The sequence below is a fragment of the Athene cunicularia genome, assembly GCF_003259725.1.
Source record: "Athene cunicularia isolate RWA chromosome 3 unlocalized genomic scaffold, athCun1 chr3_part1, whole genome shotgun sequence".
Taxonomy (NCBI): Eukaryota; Metazoa; Chordata; class Aves; order Strigiformes; family Strigidae; genus Athene; species Athene cunicularia.
Window position 1 is genome coordinate 87530782 of NW_020799097.1, and position 18197 is coordinate 87548978.

The following is an 18197-nucleotide window of genomic DNA, read 5'->3' on the forward strand; positions in this document are numbered from 1 at the left end:
AGGAGATGGAGATGCCGAAGGGTTCACGCTGGACGAGGTGCTGCGCCTCGGTGGCACCAAGGTAACTGGGGGGGGCGGGAATGGGAGCGGGAGCGGGAGCATGTGACAGCCGGAGTCCACGGGCCGGGCCCGGCCCTTGTGGGGTGTGAGGGGTTGGGGGGGTGTGTGGAATTAATTGGGAGTTCGTGGCCTCGCACCGGGTCCGCTTGTAACGGCTGTGCGCTGCTTCCCGCAGCAAGATTACGTGATGCTGTGCGCTGTGGACGAGCCAGAGGAAATGGTGGACGGCGGCAAGAAGGACGCGATCGATGACCTGAAAGAAGGGGAGCTGGAGGCCTTCGTCAGCTCCCTGGGGCTCAGCAAGTATGCGAGAAGTTGCCTGGTGGTGGAAGGGGACGAGGAGGACGACGGTGGGAGTGAGGAGAAAGAAAAGCCCCCAAAGAAAGAGAAAAACAAGAAAGAAACTAATCCTTCATCGTTAGAAGGGAAAAAACTAAAGAAGGTCAAGGAAAAGGCAAGCGGTGTGAAAGACAGGAAGAAGCAAGCTGGCAGTGATCAGGACCAGCACCTTTCAGCACCAAAAGAGAGGCTGGAAGATTTTGAATTTCATGCCAGGCAAGTGATACTGGTCAAACCAGGGGTCAAATGGTATGATCTAGAATACACCAACGAATTCTCTTCAGAGCCACAAAATCAGACGCTTCTGTCCAAGTATAAGGCCTTGGCCCAAAAGCTCTACCAACATGAGATAGACCTGTATAAGAATAAAACTGATTATCAGAAGGGAGCCTCTTCAGCGTGGATGAAAACTGTTGTGTCCTCGGGTACTTTGGCTGACAGGATGGCAGCAATGACCCTTCTCATTCAGGACAGTGCTGTCCACAGTCTCCAGTTTGTTGAGAACTTGGTAAACCTCATAAAGAAAAAGGGCAGCAGGCATCAGAGCCTGATGGCCTTGGATACTTTCAAGGAGCTTCTCGTTTCAGATCTCTTACCAGACAATCGAAAATTATGGTCTTTCTCACAGCGACCATTTAACAACATAGAGAAGATGTCGAGTGGCAACAGGGATTCAAGAGACAGACGGTTGATACTATGGTACTTTGAGCATCACCTGAAACTGCAGGTGGCAGAATTTGTGCAAGTATTAGAAGCACTGAGTCATGATCCTCTGACAGCAACAAAATCCCGAGCGCTGGCAGTTGCCCACGAGCTTCTCTGTAACAAGCCTGAGCAGGAGAAAGTTCTCCTTGTTCAGCTGGTAAATAAACTGGGAGACCCTCAGAACAAAATCGCCACCAAAGCCTCTTATCTTCTAGAGACGTTACTTCACAAACATCCAAATATGAAGGGAGTAGTGTGCAGTGAAGTGGAGAGGCTTTTGTACCGGTCAAACATTAATGTGAAAACTCAATATTATGCCATTTGCTTTCTAAATCAGATAGTCCTCAGTCATGAAGAAAATGCATTGGCCAACAAACTGATAACATTGTACTTAGGCTTTTTTCGGAACTGCATTAAGAAAAAAGACGTAGAATCCAAAATGCTCAGTGCTCTTCTTTGTGGGGTGAACAGAGCTTACCCTTATGCTGAGACTGGTGATGAGAAAGTGAAAGAACAGCTGGACACATTGTTTAAAGTTCTGCATCTTGTGAACTTCAGTACCAGTGTTCAGGCCCTGATGTTACTGTTTCAAGTGATGGACTCTCAGCAGACTGTATCGGACAGGTACTATGCAGCACTGTACAAGTAAGTGTTGGGTTTGCATTTTTTATGTAAATTTCATGTTATGAGGTAGTTGCCATTAATTTAAAGTTGTAGAAACACTTATTTTGCTTTTAAGATCTTGAGAGTTTTGTATTTCATTGGCTAAAAATTCCAGAAGAAAATGCATGTGATTTCTTTGACTTAACATGGGGATAAAGCAAATGATGATAGGTCTTAAGAACACAACACATGCATTTCATCCTTTGCACTGTTTTCTGGAGGCATGTTTTAATTCCAGATATTATTTGAAATTAATAGATAACTACTGCTTCTGAAATCACTTTTACAGGTTTTTTTTTTTTTTTTTTTTTTGTATGGGGGCAGGGAAATACGTTAACAAATTCTTTAGATGCTTTAATTTGTGTGTTTGAAAAGCCTTATGTTATGAAAGTATCTCTATTTTTTTGTCCCAGATGATTTTTTAGACTTTTTGTAGGATCCTTACAGGCTTCTGTTTTGTTGTCAGTTCAGGGTTGATCATAATGGTTTTGTGTGTTGGGGAACGAGCTGTCACTGATCTTTTTAGATGGCACTCTGGAAAATGTAGATGATTGTTAATAGCAATTGTTCTCCTATGTGTATTATAACAATCAGCAATATTTTCTCCTGTGTGTTCTACAGGAAGCTTCTAGATCCTTCTTTAGCAACCTGCTCAAAGCCATCCATGTTTCTTAATCTCATCTATAAATCTCTGAAGGCAGATGTAGTGTTACGGCGCGTGAAGGCCTTTGTGAAGAGGTTACTTCAAGTCACTTGTGGACAAATGCCACCCTTCATTTGTGGAACCCTGTACCTTCTGTCTGAGCTTCTGAAAGTAAAACCAGAGTTAAGGGTCCAGTTGCAGGATCATGTGGTATAAGATGATTTCTTTATCTCGTTTCTTCAATAAGCACTAGTTTCATAAGCACCTTTCCCATATCTATTTGTTACTAACCTGAGGGTTTGCTAATATAGTATGGGAGAAAGCACTTGAGCAATTGCAACTACATTAAAAACCTGCACCGATGGAGGTGTTTTAAGTGTTCTAGTGGGTCCTGTGGACTTCATTCATGGAGAGAAGATTATTTTGCTAAATGCTGTATAAGTAAGCAGGTGAATATTCCTCTCCCGAAAGCTTTGTCAAGACATGGCCTGTTTATTTCTTCCATCTGTAGTCTGAAGAATAGATAGGCAAGACTGGATTTTTTGTTTTCTTTTTTATGGCAGGGAGGGACTATTACACTTGTTTGATGTAAACTGTGAAGTTCAATTTTAAGTCCTGTGTCAAGACAAAAAAGTCTGTATTGCTTAAACATCGGCCATCATTTGTTTATATTTTTGTAAGTAGATTCTTAAGAACTGTAGGTGTGTTTTTCTAAAAAGTCAGGATAAAACTGGAAAGGAAAAGCAGTTTGCTAACATTTTTTGTTGTTTAGGAGTCAGATGATGAAGAGTGCTTTAAAGATCAAGAAGAGGCTGAAGAAGATGAGGAAAAAATTGTGGATGCAGACAAAGAAGTAGAAAGTGAAGAGAGGAGCACAACGGAAAATTCTGCTAAAACAAATGATTCAAATTCAACAGCCTCGTGGGTGCATCATCTGAATAGGGGAGGTAAATGAGCAAGAAAATGTAATTCATTTAATTCCTAACATTCTGTAACAGTGATATGTTGATCAAGACTTGTAAAATTAAGTGATTACAACAATATTTTAGTTTTTCAAATTGAAGTTTGATTCAAAGCAGTCACTCAGAATAATTTTTCTTTATCTGTTAGCTCGGCAGTGATGAAGAGATTGTATAAATCTGCTGGTGTATTTCACTTTATGCAGCTTATTGCATTTGTGCCTAAGCAAATGGCTCAGGATTTTTTGCTTCCAAGTTCAAACACCTTCAGAGCAATGTAGCCAAAGGAGGACATGTAAGTCCTCATTTGCTTGTGAAGCTTGCTAGAACAGTTTGGCTAGCTTTGAACCTGCTTCTAGTTTTACTCTTTCCTGGGGACCTTTTGGAACAGAGCAAGGGTTTTCAGGAGCTTCTTTCGAAGTATGTGGGAACTCACCTGTGCACCTGATCACACTGGGAAAAGGGCAGCCGGATATAATCTTTATGTGCTCCTGACTGAATCTGTGGCCTGTCCAGCTAAGAATGATGGGCAGCATTACTGTCATGGTGAGATGAAAATAATACTTTCTTAAAATTGCCTCAGGACATTTAAGTTGTATTCATCTCCTCCACCCTTCAGGCAGGAAGAGTGGAGCTTTGTATGATCCTATGCACCGAAGTCCTTTATACTGTGGTGCTGAAAGTACAAGCCTTTGGGAACTGAAGAAGGTAAGGCATTCTCATGTTGCTGATTATTGTGTTTCTTAGTGCGGCCCTTATACTGAGAGAAAAAATAAAATTGGTTATTATTGGAGTAGCTACCTGAGTAATGTAACAGAAAGGTTAAAGGTGACACATTGTTCACCTTCAAGCTGGTATATGTTACATGCAGTGCTGATATTCCAGATTAGAGAATATGAATTTTGAATTGGAGGTTTGGACAATAATAATATTTTTTACTTTTGGATCTTAGCTTTGTATCTATAAAGCTTTTTAGGTTGGATTAAATAAAATGATAAGTGAGAATGTGTTTAGTTAATGCAAAAAGAAGATTAGAACTTGAAGTTCTTTGGTTGTTCAAGGACATAAACCTTGTGCAACTACATGCCTCTGTGTGTTATTTGGTGAGTTACAGAGTGGTCTTAGGACATATGGTGTTGTCAGGAGTCTGGTACATCAATATGAGTAATGATTGAGTTTGTTTTTAAAGTAGAAATAAATTTTTCATGTTTTTCAGCTTTCTGAACATTTTCATCCATCTGTGGCCCTCTTTGCAAAAACAATTCTAGAAGTAAGTGCTTTTACTAGTCTGTAGCTTTGAAGTTTGATTTTTATGTTAGCTGTCTTTTGCTGTTTGAAAAAATACATTATAAAGCCTCCTTGCACTCTGCAGGTAACTTGCAGCTCTGCAGCACTGTAACATGCACTCAGATGCAAAGCTTTTCATGGAGTTAGTGTTTTATATAAAGGAGACTGCTTGCAGAAGCAATTAATTTGGTAGAAATGTGGGAATTCCATGATTCTTAAAGCTTTTACAGAGTTTGGGTCGGTCTGTTTATTTAATGTGGGTTTTTTATGTGGGGAATCCTGCTGTTGGAACAGATTCGTTTTTAATAGTGTTGTGGTATTGTGTTAAAAATACTGAAATTACACATATATATTTAAAATATTTATTTTCATTTGAATATATGGTATCCAAAGAGTGCTGAGCATTAACTGCTCTTAGCACAGTACATGGCAAGCCAGAAACAAAGCGAAGGAGATGTTTTTTTGTTAAGAAAATAATGAAATTCCAAAAATAACAGTGTATTAACTATGTGATGAAACATCCCAAAGTCTTTGTCTTTTTAAAGTGTCATTTAGTGTTCTTGGACGTTTTGAGTCCTCTGTGTTTAGTTGCTGTCTTTTAAAATGAAGACCTTAATGATTTTTGGCTTTTTTCTTCTTTCAGGGAAATCACATTCAGTACTCTGGTGACCCTTTGCAGGATTTCACATTAATGAGGTTCTTGGATCGCTTTGTGTACAGAAATCCCAAACTACATAAAGGCAAAGGTACAAACTTCTCTGTACATATTAGCATATGGTCTTGAGTATTGATGGTGACCAAACTTTTTCTCTCAGATTGCCAAGCAACCCTTTGTGCTTGTCAAGTTTTTTTTTTGGGGGTGCATGTGGTGCAATAGAGGAGTGGGATCAGTCTTCAGGGCTGCAAGAGAGACTCCTGCAACTTGGAACCAGTTGACAATCACATACTGCTGCCTCTTACATCCACAGTGCAGAATCTGCTAACCTGGAAGGAATAAGCAGAGTGATAGGGGAATGTAAAGACTACAGAATGCTTGAGGTTGGAAAGGACCTCTGGAGGTCATCTGCTCAAGCAGGCCCCCTACAGCAGGCTGCCAGGTGACTTTTGAATGTGTCCCAAGAATAGAGATTCCACAGCCTCTCTTGGGCACCCTGTCCCAGTGCTCAGTCACCTTTGCAGTGAAAAAGTGTTTCTTGATGCTTGGACAGAGTGTTCTGTGTATCAGTGTGTGCCCATCACCTCTTGCCCTGTCACTGGGCATCACTAGAAAGTGCCTGGCTCCATCTTCTTTACCCCCTCCCTTCAGGTATTACATGTATTGATGAGATCCCCCTGAGCCTTCTCTTCTCCAGGATGAACAGCCCCAGCTCTCCCAGCCCTTCCTCATAGAAGAGGTGCTCTGACCCCCTCTAACCATCTCTGTGGCACTTCACTGCACTCTCTCCAGTACCTCCATCTGTCTTGTGACACTGGGGAGCCCAGGCCTGGACACAGCACTCCAGGTGTGGCCTCACCAGTGCTGAGCAGAGGAAGGATCACCTCCCTCCACCCACCGGCAAAGCTCCTCCTCATGCAGCCCAGGACACCTCCAGCCTTCTTTGACACAAGGGCACCCTGTTGGCTCGCGCTCAGCTTGGTGTCCACCAGGATGCTCGGAGTCTTTTCTGCCAAGCTGCTTTCCAGCTGGGCAGCCCCCAACACACACCAGTGCACGGGGCTGTTCCTCCCCAGGAGCAGGACTTCACACTTCCCCTTGCTGAACCGCATGAGGTTCCCAGCAGCCCATTTCTCCAGCCTCTTGAGGTCCTTATGGATGGCAGCAAAGCCCTTTGGTGTATCAGTAGTAATAATTTGTTTCTGATTTATGTTCTACTACAGAAAACACCAGCAGTGTGGTAATGCAGCCAAAGAAGAAGCAGTTTATGAAAGATATGCAGAATCTTGCAGGTAAGCCAGCCCCTTCTCAGTTAAGATTACAGTGGCTAAAGGATTCTTGGCTGGTTGTTGTAGACTTGTCATCTACGCTTTTTGTGCTATTTCTGTTAGTAATGTAAGAAAGTCCTGTTGATCAGGAGTGTAGTGGTGGTGCCTGATGTTCAGGATCAGGTATAATCCTCTTGTAAGGGTGCATGGAATCACCACAGCTGAAACTTTGGATCCATTGAATCATTTTAAGAACAAATGACATAGAGAAAGTCAGTTATATCAACTGTTAACCTCTTGAGTAGGAAGATGCTTTATTTTCTACTATAGCACTTGGCTTTACACACCAAATTTAGTTAATACAGTAGTAGTGTGTAGTTAATGTTTTTATTTGTTTTCAAGTTATCATATAACAACTTTTGTTCTGCTTACTATGATTGAAAAACAAAATCTCAGAAAATAGATTTATGTAATGATTTGAATCATCTTAAGCTCTTTCATTAAATGATATTGATTATTCCATACAATGCCACAGCTGCAGCTATTGTTAGGATTAGTGTAAGGTATCTTTGTCGCTGTTATTTTGCTAAGAACCTTCATGCCTCCAGAAAGAGGCTGCCTTTTGTCTGGTCCCATTGTTTCTCATGATTAAGGGCAGAATTTGGTGGTAAGCACCAGCAGTTAAAAAATCAGGGTAAACCATCAGTAAAACATGTTGCTTGAGGACAGAAGAGGTACCATCTTCTGTGGCAGATTCTCTGTAACATTCCCAGGGATCAGCTTTTCTCTAACTTTGGCTCTGTTGTGTTGCACAGAAGTTTTCGTTATACAGATTAGCTGATGTACCTTTACTGATGCATGGTTTTATGGCTATCAAAGTAGGACTTTTTACTTAGAATGCATTTGAAGGTACAGTTTATCGCATTTAGTTTATTCTGAGATGAAGAAGCAGACTGAGCATTTAGAACTGTAACTGTGGAAGTTAATTGTTCTATAAGTGAAGCATCCAGTATAAAAAATACAGATATATTAATATGGATACAAAAATCTGCACTTGTTGCACGTATGTGGACTCTGCTGTGGCTTAGAGAACTGAGATTGCAAATTCTCTGGTACCTTCTGCTATTAATTTGAAGAGTCCTTCTGTGAGTATGCGTGCTCATCTGGTTTCAGAAACTTGGACCCTTGCCACTTAGAAAATATTTTAGTCTGTGCCCACTGAGATAATCAGTAGCTCTTTCTCCTTTGATTTACTTCTAAGGTGGAGGAGGAAAGGGGAATGTATTGACGGTAAAAAGTTGCTCCACAGGGAACCTGATCAGTAGTTGATCTGCTGTTGTAGAGTGTCACATTTTGCCTCAGTTCCTCCGAAATGGAGGCAGGGTGAGGCTTGATCCCTTCAACAGGCTTACCTGGTGCATGCTTTTGCCTTGCAGCGCTCATGAGCATTTCTCCAGGAATTGAGCATTTCTGCCAGGAGTGCTGGGCAGAAGCAGTTTCAGTATTTTAGTGCATGACAGTGAGCTTATCTTATTTCTTACTTTTTTGGTTTTTTTTAAAATATGCATTCCTGCTGTAGGAGATTGCAAAACCTCCCTTGCTGTTAGAACCTGGTTAGGGTAGTGCCTCTTGAATTTTTACATGGGGCCTGCTCATGTTTATATATCAGTATATACACTGAGAACTGCTGGTTTGAAGAAGTTTTGAGATGAGCTCCACTTTATTTAACAGACGACACTGGGTGTCTGCATACTTCTGTCTGTGTGTGCTGTCAAACCTTTTAAAAGAATAAGTCATTTCAACTTGAGGTAAAAATCAGTTCTTTTTTGGTTTTGCAGTCAACAGTAAGGAATTCCGTGCCAAAGATGAAAGCAAAATCCCTGTGGATGAAGTGTTTTTTCACAGGTAATGAAATACTTGTGAACATTTATTTTAAGTGTTTTTTAATGTGATGCAATCAAAACCCATTACAGTTCGTAAGTATTCCCTGGTGTTTCAAGTGTTTGCAAAATTTGATTAATTTGAGTGACTTGTGATGATAGTACTTTCCTTATAACATAATTCAACGTTTGTCTAAAGTGCTTAAGCAAGAATATTACTTATGAACAAAGGCAATCGGTGCTTGTAGTCTCCAGTCAAGTAAGTTGACATTATAATCAAGAGGCCTTAACCAATGGGTAATGATCAATGTCTTATGGGTTGTAATTCTTATGCATTCAAAGTATATTTGAAAAAAAACTGGAATATACCTTGTTTATGTTACTAGCATCAAAGCTTATTGCAATGGAACAATGTGAAAAAATCAGAGGAGCTAGTTTTCTGTGTATTTCTTTCTTTATAATTCATAGTTCTTTCCATTTAGTTGACTCTCAGATTATGATAGAAAAATGCAGCTGTAATACTAAAATTGAAGTGGTACGCATGTGGCAAAGATTTGTTCTTAAATCAATATGCTGGATACCTGTGAGTGTCCCTTAGGAGATAAGTGTTCATTTATTTTGCTTAATTCACTATGGGTTTTTTTAGTTAAAATTTATTTTGTTTAATTCACTGTTGGGGCTTTTAAAAATTTTTGAAGTATAAAGTTAATGGAACTTATTAATTTTAATTAATTGATATTATAATAGTATAGTATTGATTAATAAAATGGTGATACTAATTTTGAAATTAAAGAAAAGCAACTTAAAAACATGTGCCTGGCTGAAAAGTTAATACTATTGTTACACTGAAGATGACTGAAACTGAGATTACCATTTAAAGTCTTCCATACAAAGTGATGTACTCTTTTGCTCTTGTATATGATCAAATTTGCCTCCTGTGTTTGGTGGTTCTTTAATATGGAATGAAGGAGAAAAAGTGGTTTAAAATGACTGACAGAAGGTAAAACTAAGCACACAAAGGAAGAGGGCTACAGAACTTAATGGGTGAATCTTTTTTTTTTTTTTTTCCCCTCAATTAGGTTCAAGTTGAACTTGATTCTTTCTTCCTTATCAGTATAAGTCTGATTTTCACATTTTTCTTGTGCCCTTTTATAAATTCACTATGTTCAGAATAATTTATGGCACCTTTGGCTGTGAAATTTCTTTGGTTTAAATCTTGCAGTAGTTGCTTACTCTTTGAAAAACAAAGAAAATATAAATGTCTGATTTGGGATGTGTTTGAAACTATTACTTTGCAGTTTTCAACTGACAAAACAAACATGAAACAATCTGCTGGTTGTTTTAAAAAACTTGTTATAAAGATTATCACCTGTAATTCCGTGTTTGAGAGCAATATATTATTTCAGGTTTTATTCAAAGTTTGATAAGAGAAGAGAGAAACAAAAGCGTCAGGATGATGAAGAAAGTGTGGAAGATGTTGATGATGATGAATTTGAAAGAGCATTGGGTAAGGTGTTTTTCCTTGCAGTAACTATCCCAGTATTTCCTGCTTTTGCAAATTATTAATTTGTCCTTTTTATAGTTTATAGTGTATAAAAGAGCCTGATACAGGAATATGGAAGTGGGATAAAGCTGGCTTTCCAATTCCTGTTCATGATACACAGCACATAAGCCAACTGGATAGTCATCTCGTAAAAGAGGTCTTGCTCTCACTACTCCAGTAGTGTTGTTTGAATGATTGGAAATTGTCTGGTTTTGAACAGAACCTTATGAGTGGCAGTGCAAGCCTTTTTGTTCTTTTCCTAATGTAGTCTGAGAGCTAAATAACAGCATGTAACATTTGTTTCTATTCTTTCTTTACTGCTTGGCCTTTTTCAATCTTCAATCTTCATTCAACAACTCTCATTGTTCCTGACATCTTTGATGAGATTATTTGTTCAGTAAGGTCCTTGACAAACTTCTGCAGTAGTCTTTAGCTCTTCCAGTAGCACATACTTTGTTTGCTTCAGAATTCGTGTATAATTTGTTCCAGAATCTAAATTTGTTAGTGTACCATAAAATGTACATTATTTTATGATTTCATATTTTATTGATACAGTAATACATGTATTCAAAAAACAAATAATCCAGTTAGCTCTCCATAACTGTTTTGTACAAATTTTTTTGAGATTTCTGAACTCCCACAGTAGGATTCTTCCTTAGTGACACAATTATTATGGTCTTAGTTATAATAAGAATCTGTTACTGATTGTGTTTGTTGTTTTATTGTTAGTATCTCTAATAAGTTAACTCTCCCTGACAATTTGCTTCATAAATTCAGAAGCTTTTAATGTTAGCTTTTACTCTGAAACAGAACAGTTGTATTTTTTCAGATTGTTTTTACTTGCTATTTTATGTAGCAATGTTGCTAAGTGAATCCACTGATAAGAGCTTTCAGCCTCTAGTCTCCTTGCTGTCATAAAAAAAAAAAAAAATCTGTCAGAAATTATAGTGAAAATTACCATACAGATTAGCTGGCAGGACACTTGCTTGGGGTATCTTAATCGAGTTTCTGTTCTGTCTGACTTGGAGCAAGTGTTTGAGACTGATATTCCACCTGCCAGCTAAGTTGGATCACTGGGCAATTGTGTGTCCATCTGTGTCTCTGCTTCCCACATCATCTAGTTCTGGCCAGAAATTACATCCTGGAAAAAAGCCCAGTTAGCTTTAGGTAACTGTTTGTGGACTGTTTTTCTATAGGAGTATGAACCCTTTGGTATCTGGGCTCTTTGTTAGCGATGCAGATCATATAAACTGTGATACCTAAACCCAATATATTTTGCAATGACTTCATATTTTTTTATTTGACTTTGTTTTGTAGTAATAAACAATTTTTTTCCCTCTAGATACATTTGAAGCTGCTGATAATGCCATTGATGTTGACCAGGATGACCTTGATTTTGCTGGGTAAGACTTTAAATCACTTCTTTCATTTCTTGTTTTAATATCTATATATAGTTTTACTCTGCAAAATTGGATAGACCTTTTTCAAAAAGAACATCACCTTGCAAAAAAAGCAATAGCAGTTGAATGTTGGGTAATGCTGCTTTTCTGCATGTCCCATTGTGATCCTGGGGTGCTTAACAGTTTGCTGGCTTGACATGTGAGACCTGTGGTATTTTATTTATACAATGAAGTAACCCAGTAAACAAGGTAAAATCTTACTTGTTTTTCATTGTCTCGGGTTTCTATTTGAGAATTACCAAGTACAAAAGTAAGCAGAATGAAGCATAATGGTATTGCTGCTGTAAGGACTGGTTCTAACTGGACCTAACGCAGTAAATTAACTTTGTGGGATCCAGAATCCCAGAGCTCAATTTCAGGGAGTCAGCAGTTTCATTAGTTGTAGAATCATAGAATCATGTAGGAATAGAGTCAAAGGAAAAGACCTTTAAGATCATCAAGTCCAACCGTGAATATTTAAGTAGCTTCTTTTATACTTAGTGTCTCCAGTACAGCTTTTGAATCAGCACAGAAACTTTTTTCTTGAAGTGAAAGTAGAATTAAAGCTTAAATTTGTAGTGAAACTGGAACATTTTTGTGATCCAGACTGGTGTGAGTGAAAAATAGCAAAGAGGAGACAAAAACCAAGTAACAATCCAGTACATGAAGCATGTTTCTTTTCTTAAGGAAAAAAAAAAAAAGTCTTCTCCATTGAGTTTGTGTGCTTTACAGAAAAGACTTTCTGAAAAGGAGCAAAAGCACATAGGAGATTACAGAAATGTCATCCTCAGTATTTTAATTTCAGAATAGGATTATCTCCAGAATTTCTTAAAATGGTTGACTTTTATAATATCATTCCTTATGCCTATGTTGAAAACATACCTGAGTGTATAATACATGTTTCTTAGGTCTCAGCCTACATTTACAGGAGTTTGCAATGATGTTGAACTTTCTAAGATAGATGTTATCTGGCTGCAAACGGTATTTTCCCCAATGAAGTGCTAAGATTGTTATGTATTTTTTTAGTAATATAAAAAAGAAAACCAAAGGCGGTAAGAAAGGCCAAAGCAGTGAGGAATCCAGTGCTGACTGGGAGGATTCTGGTGATGAAGATGAATTCAGTGATCTGGATGATGAGGAAGTCTCCTTAGGAAGTATGGAGGAAGACTTTGGAGAAGATATGGATGAAGATGGAGGTGTATTTATGGATGTGTCTGATGATGATAACAGTCTAGGTAAAGTACCATTTCTTATCAAGAAACTAGAAGAAAAAACTTGATTATCTAATATGTAATTACTTACATAAATTCAGACTTCATTACCTATGTGGGAGGTGAGTTTTTTTAAGTAAAGGGTTGACAAGTCCTTCTCTAGACAATGAAGTCTTAAGTATTTCCTGGCACAGACTTCTAGGTGGGAGTGGGAATTAGGCATCTGGGTATAAAAACTTGTAAATGAGACATGTTTCTTTCATTCTGAAGACAGTGGCAGTAACAACAGTAGCTTTATACACACATGACTGGCTACAGTAGGCAGAAATATTAAAAGATACCAAATAGAAAAAAATAATAAATCTGGTACTTGGTAATTTTTTAATTTCTTTAAACCTAGTTGATTTTTTTAGATGAGGTAACTTATTTAAATTGCTGTCTCATAAGTAACAGCTTACTCTTCTAATACAGCTATGCACCAAAATTATTGTTATGACTGTAATCATAACTTATTGTTTTGCCTGCATGTTTTTATTATCTTTTTAACTGAAAAGCAGTTTACATAGTATACACATTATGTGGCTAGAAAAGCACAGATTAATGGAGTATTTCAACTAATAACTTAAGGTTACAGGAAGATGACTGAGCGTAGAGAAGGTAAACTATTCCTACAGCTGTTAACACATTAATCTGTTATGAGGTTATTATTTCACTAAATTTACCAAGCAGACATTCAAGGTTTACATAACACCTGCTTTTAGCTCCATGATTTTTGTATCTTAGTATCATATTTCATTCCTTTTTGGTGCTGTGGAAAACAAGCATAAAAAATGTCACACCACTACCAATTCTTAATTGTCTGGGTTGAAGAAATCCAAGATTTGGTTGTGTGTGCTGTTTTAAACCGTTTTAAAGTAAAGACTTGGACCATTATGACAAATATGCCTAAAAAGAAATGTTAGTCTCTGCTGTGCTTTAAATACATGTACATGGTGTGAGAATGAGGGATTGATGTATCTTTTTTTTTTTCGATGTCAGACCCGAACAATGACAAGCAATTGAAGTCTGTCAGTAAAAAGGGCAAGAGAAAGAAAGATACAAATTGTGTGGGATCACTTGAAGGTAAGGAAACACTGTTGTGATTTCCATTTGAGAAGGCTTAATACAAATACAGTCTGAAAAACTTTAGAATCAGAGGGTTTTAGTACAGTAGATTATATACACTTTTGGATCTGTGTTCAGGTTTGAATAAACCATAAATGAAGGTTATTCTCCAACTAATGTAGCTTAATTCAGAGTGACAATCTGCTGTTGAAGAACTGTTCAAGTTGGGTGGGAGTGTTGATTTGCTCGAGGGTTGGGAGGCTCTGCACAGAGACCTGGACAGGCTGGAGCCATGGGCTGAGGCCAACTGGAGGAGTTTCCATAAGGCCAAATGGCGGGGGCTGCCCTTGGGCCACAGCAACCCCCAGCAGCGCTACAGGCTTGGGCAGGAGTGGCTGGAGAGCTGCCAGTCAGAGAGGGACCTGGGGGTGTTGATCGACAGCCGGCTGAACAGGAGCCAGCAGTGTGCCCAGGTGGCCAAGAAAGCCAATGGCATCCTGGCTTATGTCAGCAATAGCGTGGCCAGCAGGGACAGGGAAGGGATCTTACCCCTGTACTCAGCACTGGGGAGGCCGCACCTCGACTGCTGTGTTCAGTTTTGGGCCCCTCACTACACAAAGGACATTGAATGACTCGAGCGTGTCCAGAGAAGGGCAACGAAGCTGGTGCAGGGTCTGGAGCACAGGTCGTACGAGGAGCGGCTGAGGGAACTGGGGGTGTTTAGTCTGGAGAAGAGGAGGCTGAGGGGAGACCTCATCACCCTCTACAGCTCCCTGAAAGGAGGTTGCAGAGAGCTGGGGATGAGTCTCTTTAACGAAGTAACAAGTGATAGGACAAGAGGTAATGGCCTCAAGTTGCATCAGGGAAGGTTTAGACTCAGTATTAGGAAGCATTTCTTTCCAGAAGGGGTTGTTAGGCGTTGGAATGGGCTGCCCAGGGAGCTGGTGGAGTCCCCATCCCTGGAGGTGTTTAAGAGTCGGCTCGACATAGCGCTGAGGGATATGGTGTAGTTGGGAACTGTCAGTGTTAGGTTAATGGTTGGACTGGATGATCTTCAAGGTCTTTTCCAACCTAGATGATTCTGTGACTGGGAATGGAAGGAGAAACTTTTGGATGAAGGCTGGAGTTGTAGAGGTGGTTTGTGCATGTATTACTAATACATGCACAGATTTGTGCTATTTAGTTCTTGGTTGGAAACTTTTTTCCTTTTTTTTTTAAGGGAGGTAGAGAATAAAGGTTTCTAACACAGCTATTTTAGATGTTCTCATTAATAATGAAAAAAAATTAAAAACATGGTGACACTTTTAGTGTCTCTGTGAATTTGAAATTCTGTTTTTAAGAATACTACTTTTTGTTTGAAGGATCCAACTGGGGAAAGAAGAGAAATCTCAAAGATGCCAGTATACTGGCATCTGCAGAAGAGGTGAGTTTGATCAGTGCTTAGCAAAAAGTGATTGAGCATTTTACCTGTTTCTTAGTAATAAAATACTAACACTTCTCTCTTTAAAGTTTGGCTATCTGCTGGATGAAAATGCTGGGTCTAAGTTTGACAATATTGGAATGAACGCAATGGCCAACAGAGATAATGCAAGTAAGTAAATGCTACAAATAGTTGTAATGCTGTTTGACTTCTTTCTCTTCAGATTCTCTACATAAAAAGATGTACCTTCTTTAATTGCAATACACACACGGTCAGAAATCACACAGTAGGGACAGTAGCTCAGTGTCAGTAAGACATGACTTAGTTTTCTTCCATTATGAGAGATACCCAGTGCTCATATTAAATATGACTATTGGAGCGAATAAGGCTTCAGAAAGGAGGAAGAGGCTGTTATGTGGCCCTTTTGTGCTGTAAATAAGGGTGGGCAGCATGCTGTTTGTCAAGCATTTGTGTGAATTTTGCTCTGATAAAGTGTCCTCTGGATTCTTGTGAAGGGAAAGCATAAGGCATTGCTGTCTTTTCCTACCTACTAGAGTATTTCCTTGCAGTATCAGTGAAGCAAAAGTAGTTTCCCAGAAAAAATTCTAATGAATAACATGTATGTACTGATTGAATAATCAGTCCTTTGTTGATCTCTTAAAAGTATTCCTGGTGTCACCTGAAAAATGTTAACCACAGCACTCAAACATGGTGTCCTAACACAAGTGTGTCTAGCTTTAGTAAAACACAAAGCAATGGCAAGAGTGGTCTTAAACTCTGAGATTCCGAGATAGTAGGGTATGTTTTGTGAAATGAAAAAACCCTAAAACCTTCTCTGGTGTCAAAAAAACCCAAGCAGCTTGTACTTTATTAACATTTGTAAACACAGCAGCCAAGTTCTAACTTTTACATGATTCATCTATATTCCACATCATGGTCAGAGTTATCCACTGGCTCCTTATTTCTCACCTTTTCTCTTACAGATGTCAAACAGATCCAGTGGGAAATAGAGCGTGACAAGTGGCTTCACAACAGGGATGTGAAAAGCATCATCAAAAAGAAGAAACAGTTCAGGCACAGAGGGCTGAAAAACAAATACAAAGGCAAGAAATCAAAAAGATGAAATGGACATTTTAATGTGGACATTCTTACAATAATTATTCTAAAATAATTTTTTAATTAATCATGAATCTTTCTTACTTCATTTCTTGCTGCTTAACCATGCCATTTGGTCATTCTCCCTTATGCCATGAATTCCAGACCACTCGTTGGATTTGTAATACACTGAAAAATAGTAAAATCCATGTCAGCTGTACGTTAGGCCTGTCTGAAGGCAAGCCACTCTGGGGCTAGTTTTAGTTTTATTGGATTTGTAGTCCTTCAGTGCTGAGGACTCTTATCCAATAGTCCAACACTCCAGTCACACCTGTGCCCAACAACAAACACTTCTGCAGTGTCTCCGGGGGTAAGTTCTAAGCAATTAAGTTGGTTGTATACATAAGATGCAACAGAAGCTTCAGGCATCCTTCTGATGAAGCCAACAACTACAAACCTACCTTCCAGAATTGACGGAAACCTCTTCTGCATTGTGTATCTGAAATCTGCCAAGAAAGAGGAATCACAGTTACTTTACCCAATGTATTTTAACATGAATAATTAAATGCACTATTTTTCTAACTAGATTGATTAGTTTTACTTTTGTCTGAGCTCCTTAGTTACAGCCACCATTAAATAATGTGATCCATATTTACTCTTTTAAAAAAAATTGTATCAGAGATTGTATTCACGTTACTCATATGTGCAGCCCTATGATCACAGTGTTTTCCGAGCTTCCTCCCAACTGTGATAACCAAATACAAGCTACAGATCAAGCTACAGATTGACAGGAAGCTGGATGCCTCTCTCAGACTGACATGCAAATGAAAATTGGGAAAACTACTTTTGTTTCCTTACACAGCTTCAGGTGTTCACTGAATCTTCTGCAGGCTGCCCTGGCAACCCAGTAGAGTTGTGTAATGATAGCTTTATGCCATTTTAACGATGTACAGCAGCTCGTAGAAGGATCTTACCGATGCTAGTCCTACCACAAAGAAAGTGATTAAGGCCATGTTCTGAGCAATGAGCTGTCAGATGAACAAACTACACAAACTACAGCTTAAGAAAATCTTCTGCAAAGGCATGTAGGAATTAGGGCCTAGAACCAAAAAAGGGAAGAAATGACAAACCATGAATACCCAGCACCAAGTTACCAAGACAAGCCAATAAATTTATCCTCCACATTTTGGTTATATATTTTTTTTAATATAAATGCAAAGAAAGCTTAAGTGTAACAGCCTCCTGGCATCTGAACTTGGGACAGCAACTGCAAAGTGATGTAGTGTAGGTGAAGTTCAGCTTGAACTTGGTGTAAGACCACACTAGTGCTGAAAGGGGTGGGCCACAGCCCCACTCACCTTTTGGCTCATGCTGTCCCTGGGGGTAGCAGGACCCCACCTGCCAGGCCTGGCTGCAGGGGTGCAGGTCTGTCAGGCCCGCACTACACCCTGCCCAGCCCTCGGTGCAGGGTAAGGCCACTGCTGTGCTGAGCAACTCTCTCTCCAGTAATTAAGCTTAGTTTTGAGTTACCTAGGCACTGAAGCTGAATCGGCTGGAAGACGATGCAGGCTGCCTCATGCCAGCTGGGTCTGCTGTCTGCCTTGGAAATGTCAAATCACATCCCCGCGCGCCCCAGACAGGAGGTAGGGGAGCGCTTCAAGGGCTGAACGCCACGTGAAACAGGACCGATCAATTCCTGCCTCTCCTTTCTAAGTGCCTGTTTGGGGCGATGCGGTCACTACTGAACCGCACAAGATTCCGCTTTGTTCCTGGCGGCCACGTGCTGCCTTTGGGAAACTAAACCAGCAGCTCGTCCTTGAGGAGACGCGTGGCAAGCGACTCCTGTGTACCTGTGCCAACAGAAGCCAAACCACTGACCCACGCCGGCGCAGGCAGCCGTGTGAGGCGCTCAGAGCCCCCGCGGTC

General features: G+C 39.6%; 1 protein-coding gene across 1 annotated transcript; it reads left to right on the forward strand.

The window, feature by feature from the left end:
• Positions 1-6: 6 nt before the first annotated feature.
• On the forward strand, positions 7-17506 carry CEBPZ (CCAAT enhancer binding protein zeta). The gene is made up of 16 exons (XM_026844391.1): positions 7-61; positions 236-1749; positions 2389-2620; positions 3183-3357; positions 3989-4077; positions 4586-4639; positions 5300-5402; positions 6535-6603; positions 8418-8484; positions 9866-9966; positions 11345-11405; positions 12468-12676; positions 13691-13774; positions 15118-15179; positions 15266-15347; positions 16160-17506. The coding sequence occupies exons 2-16, from the start codon at positions 248-250 to the stop codon at positions 16297-16299; spliced, it is 3030 nt and encodes a 1009-aa protein (XP_026700192.1). The 5' UTR covers positions 7-61; positions 236-247; the 3' UTR covers positions 16300-17506.
• The last annotated feature ends 691 nt before the right edge of the window (positions 17507-18197 follow it).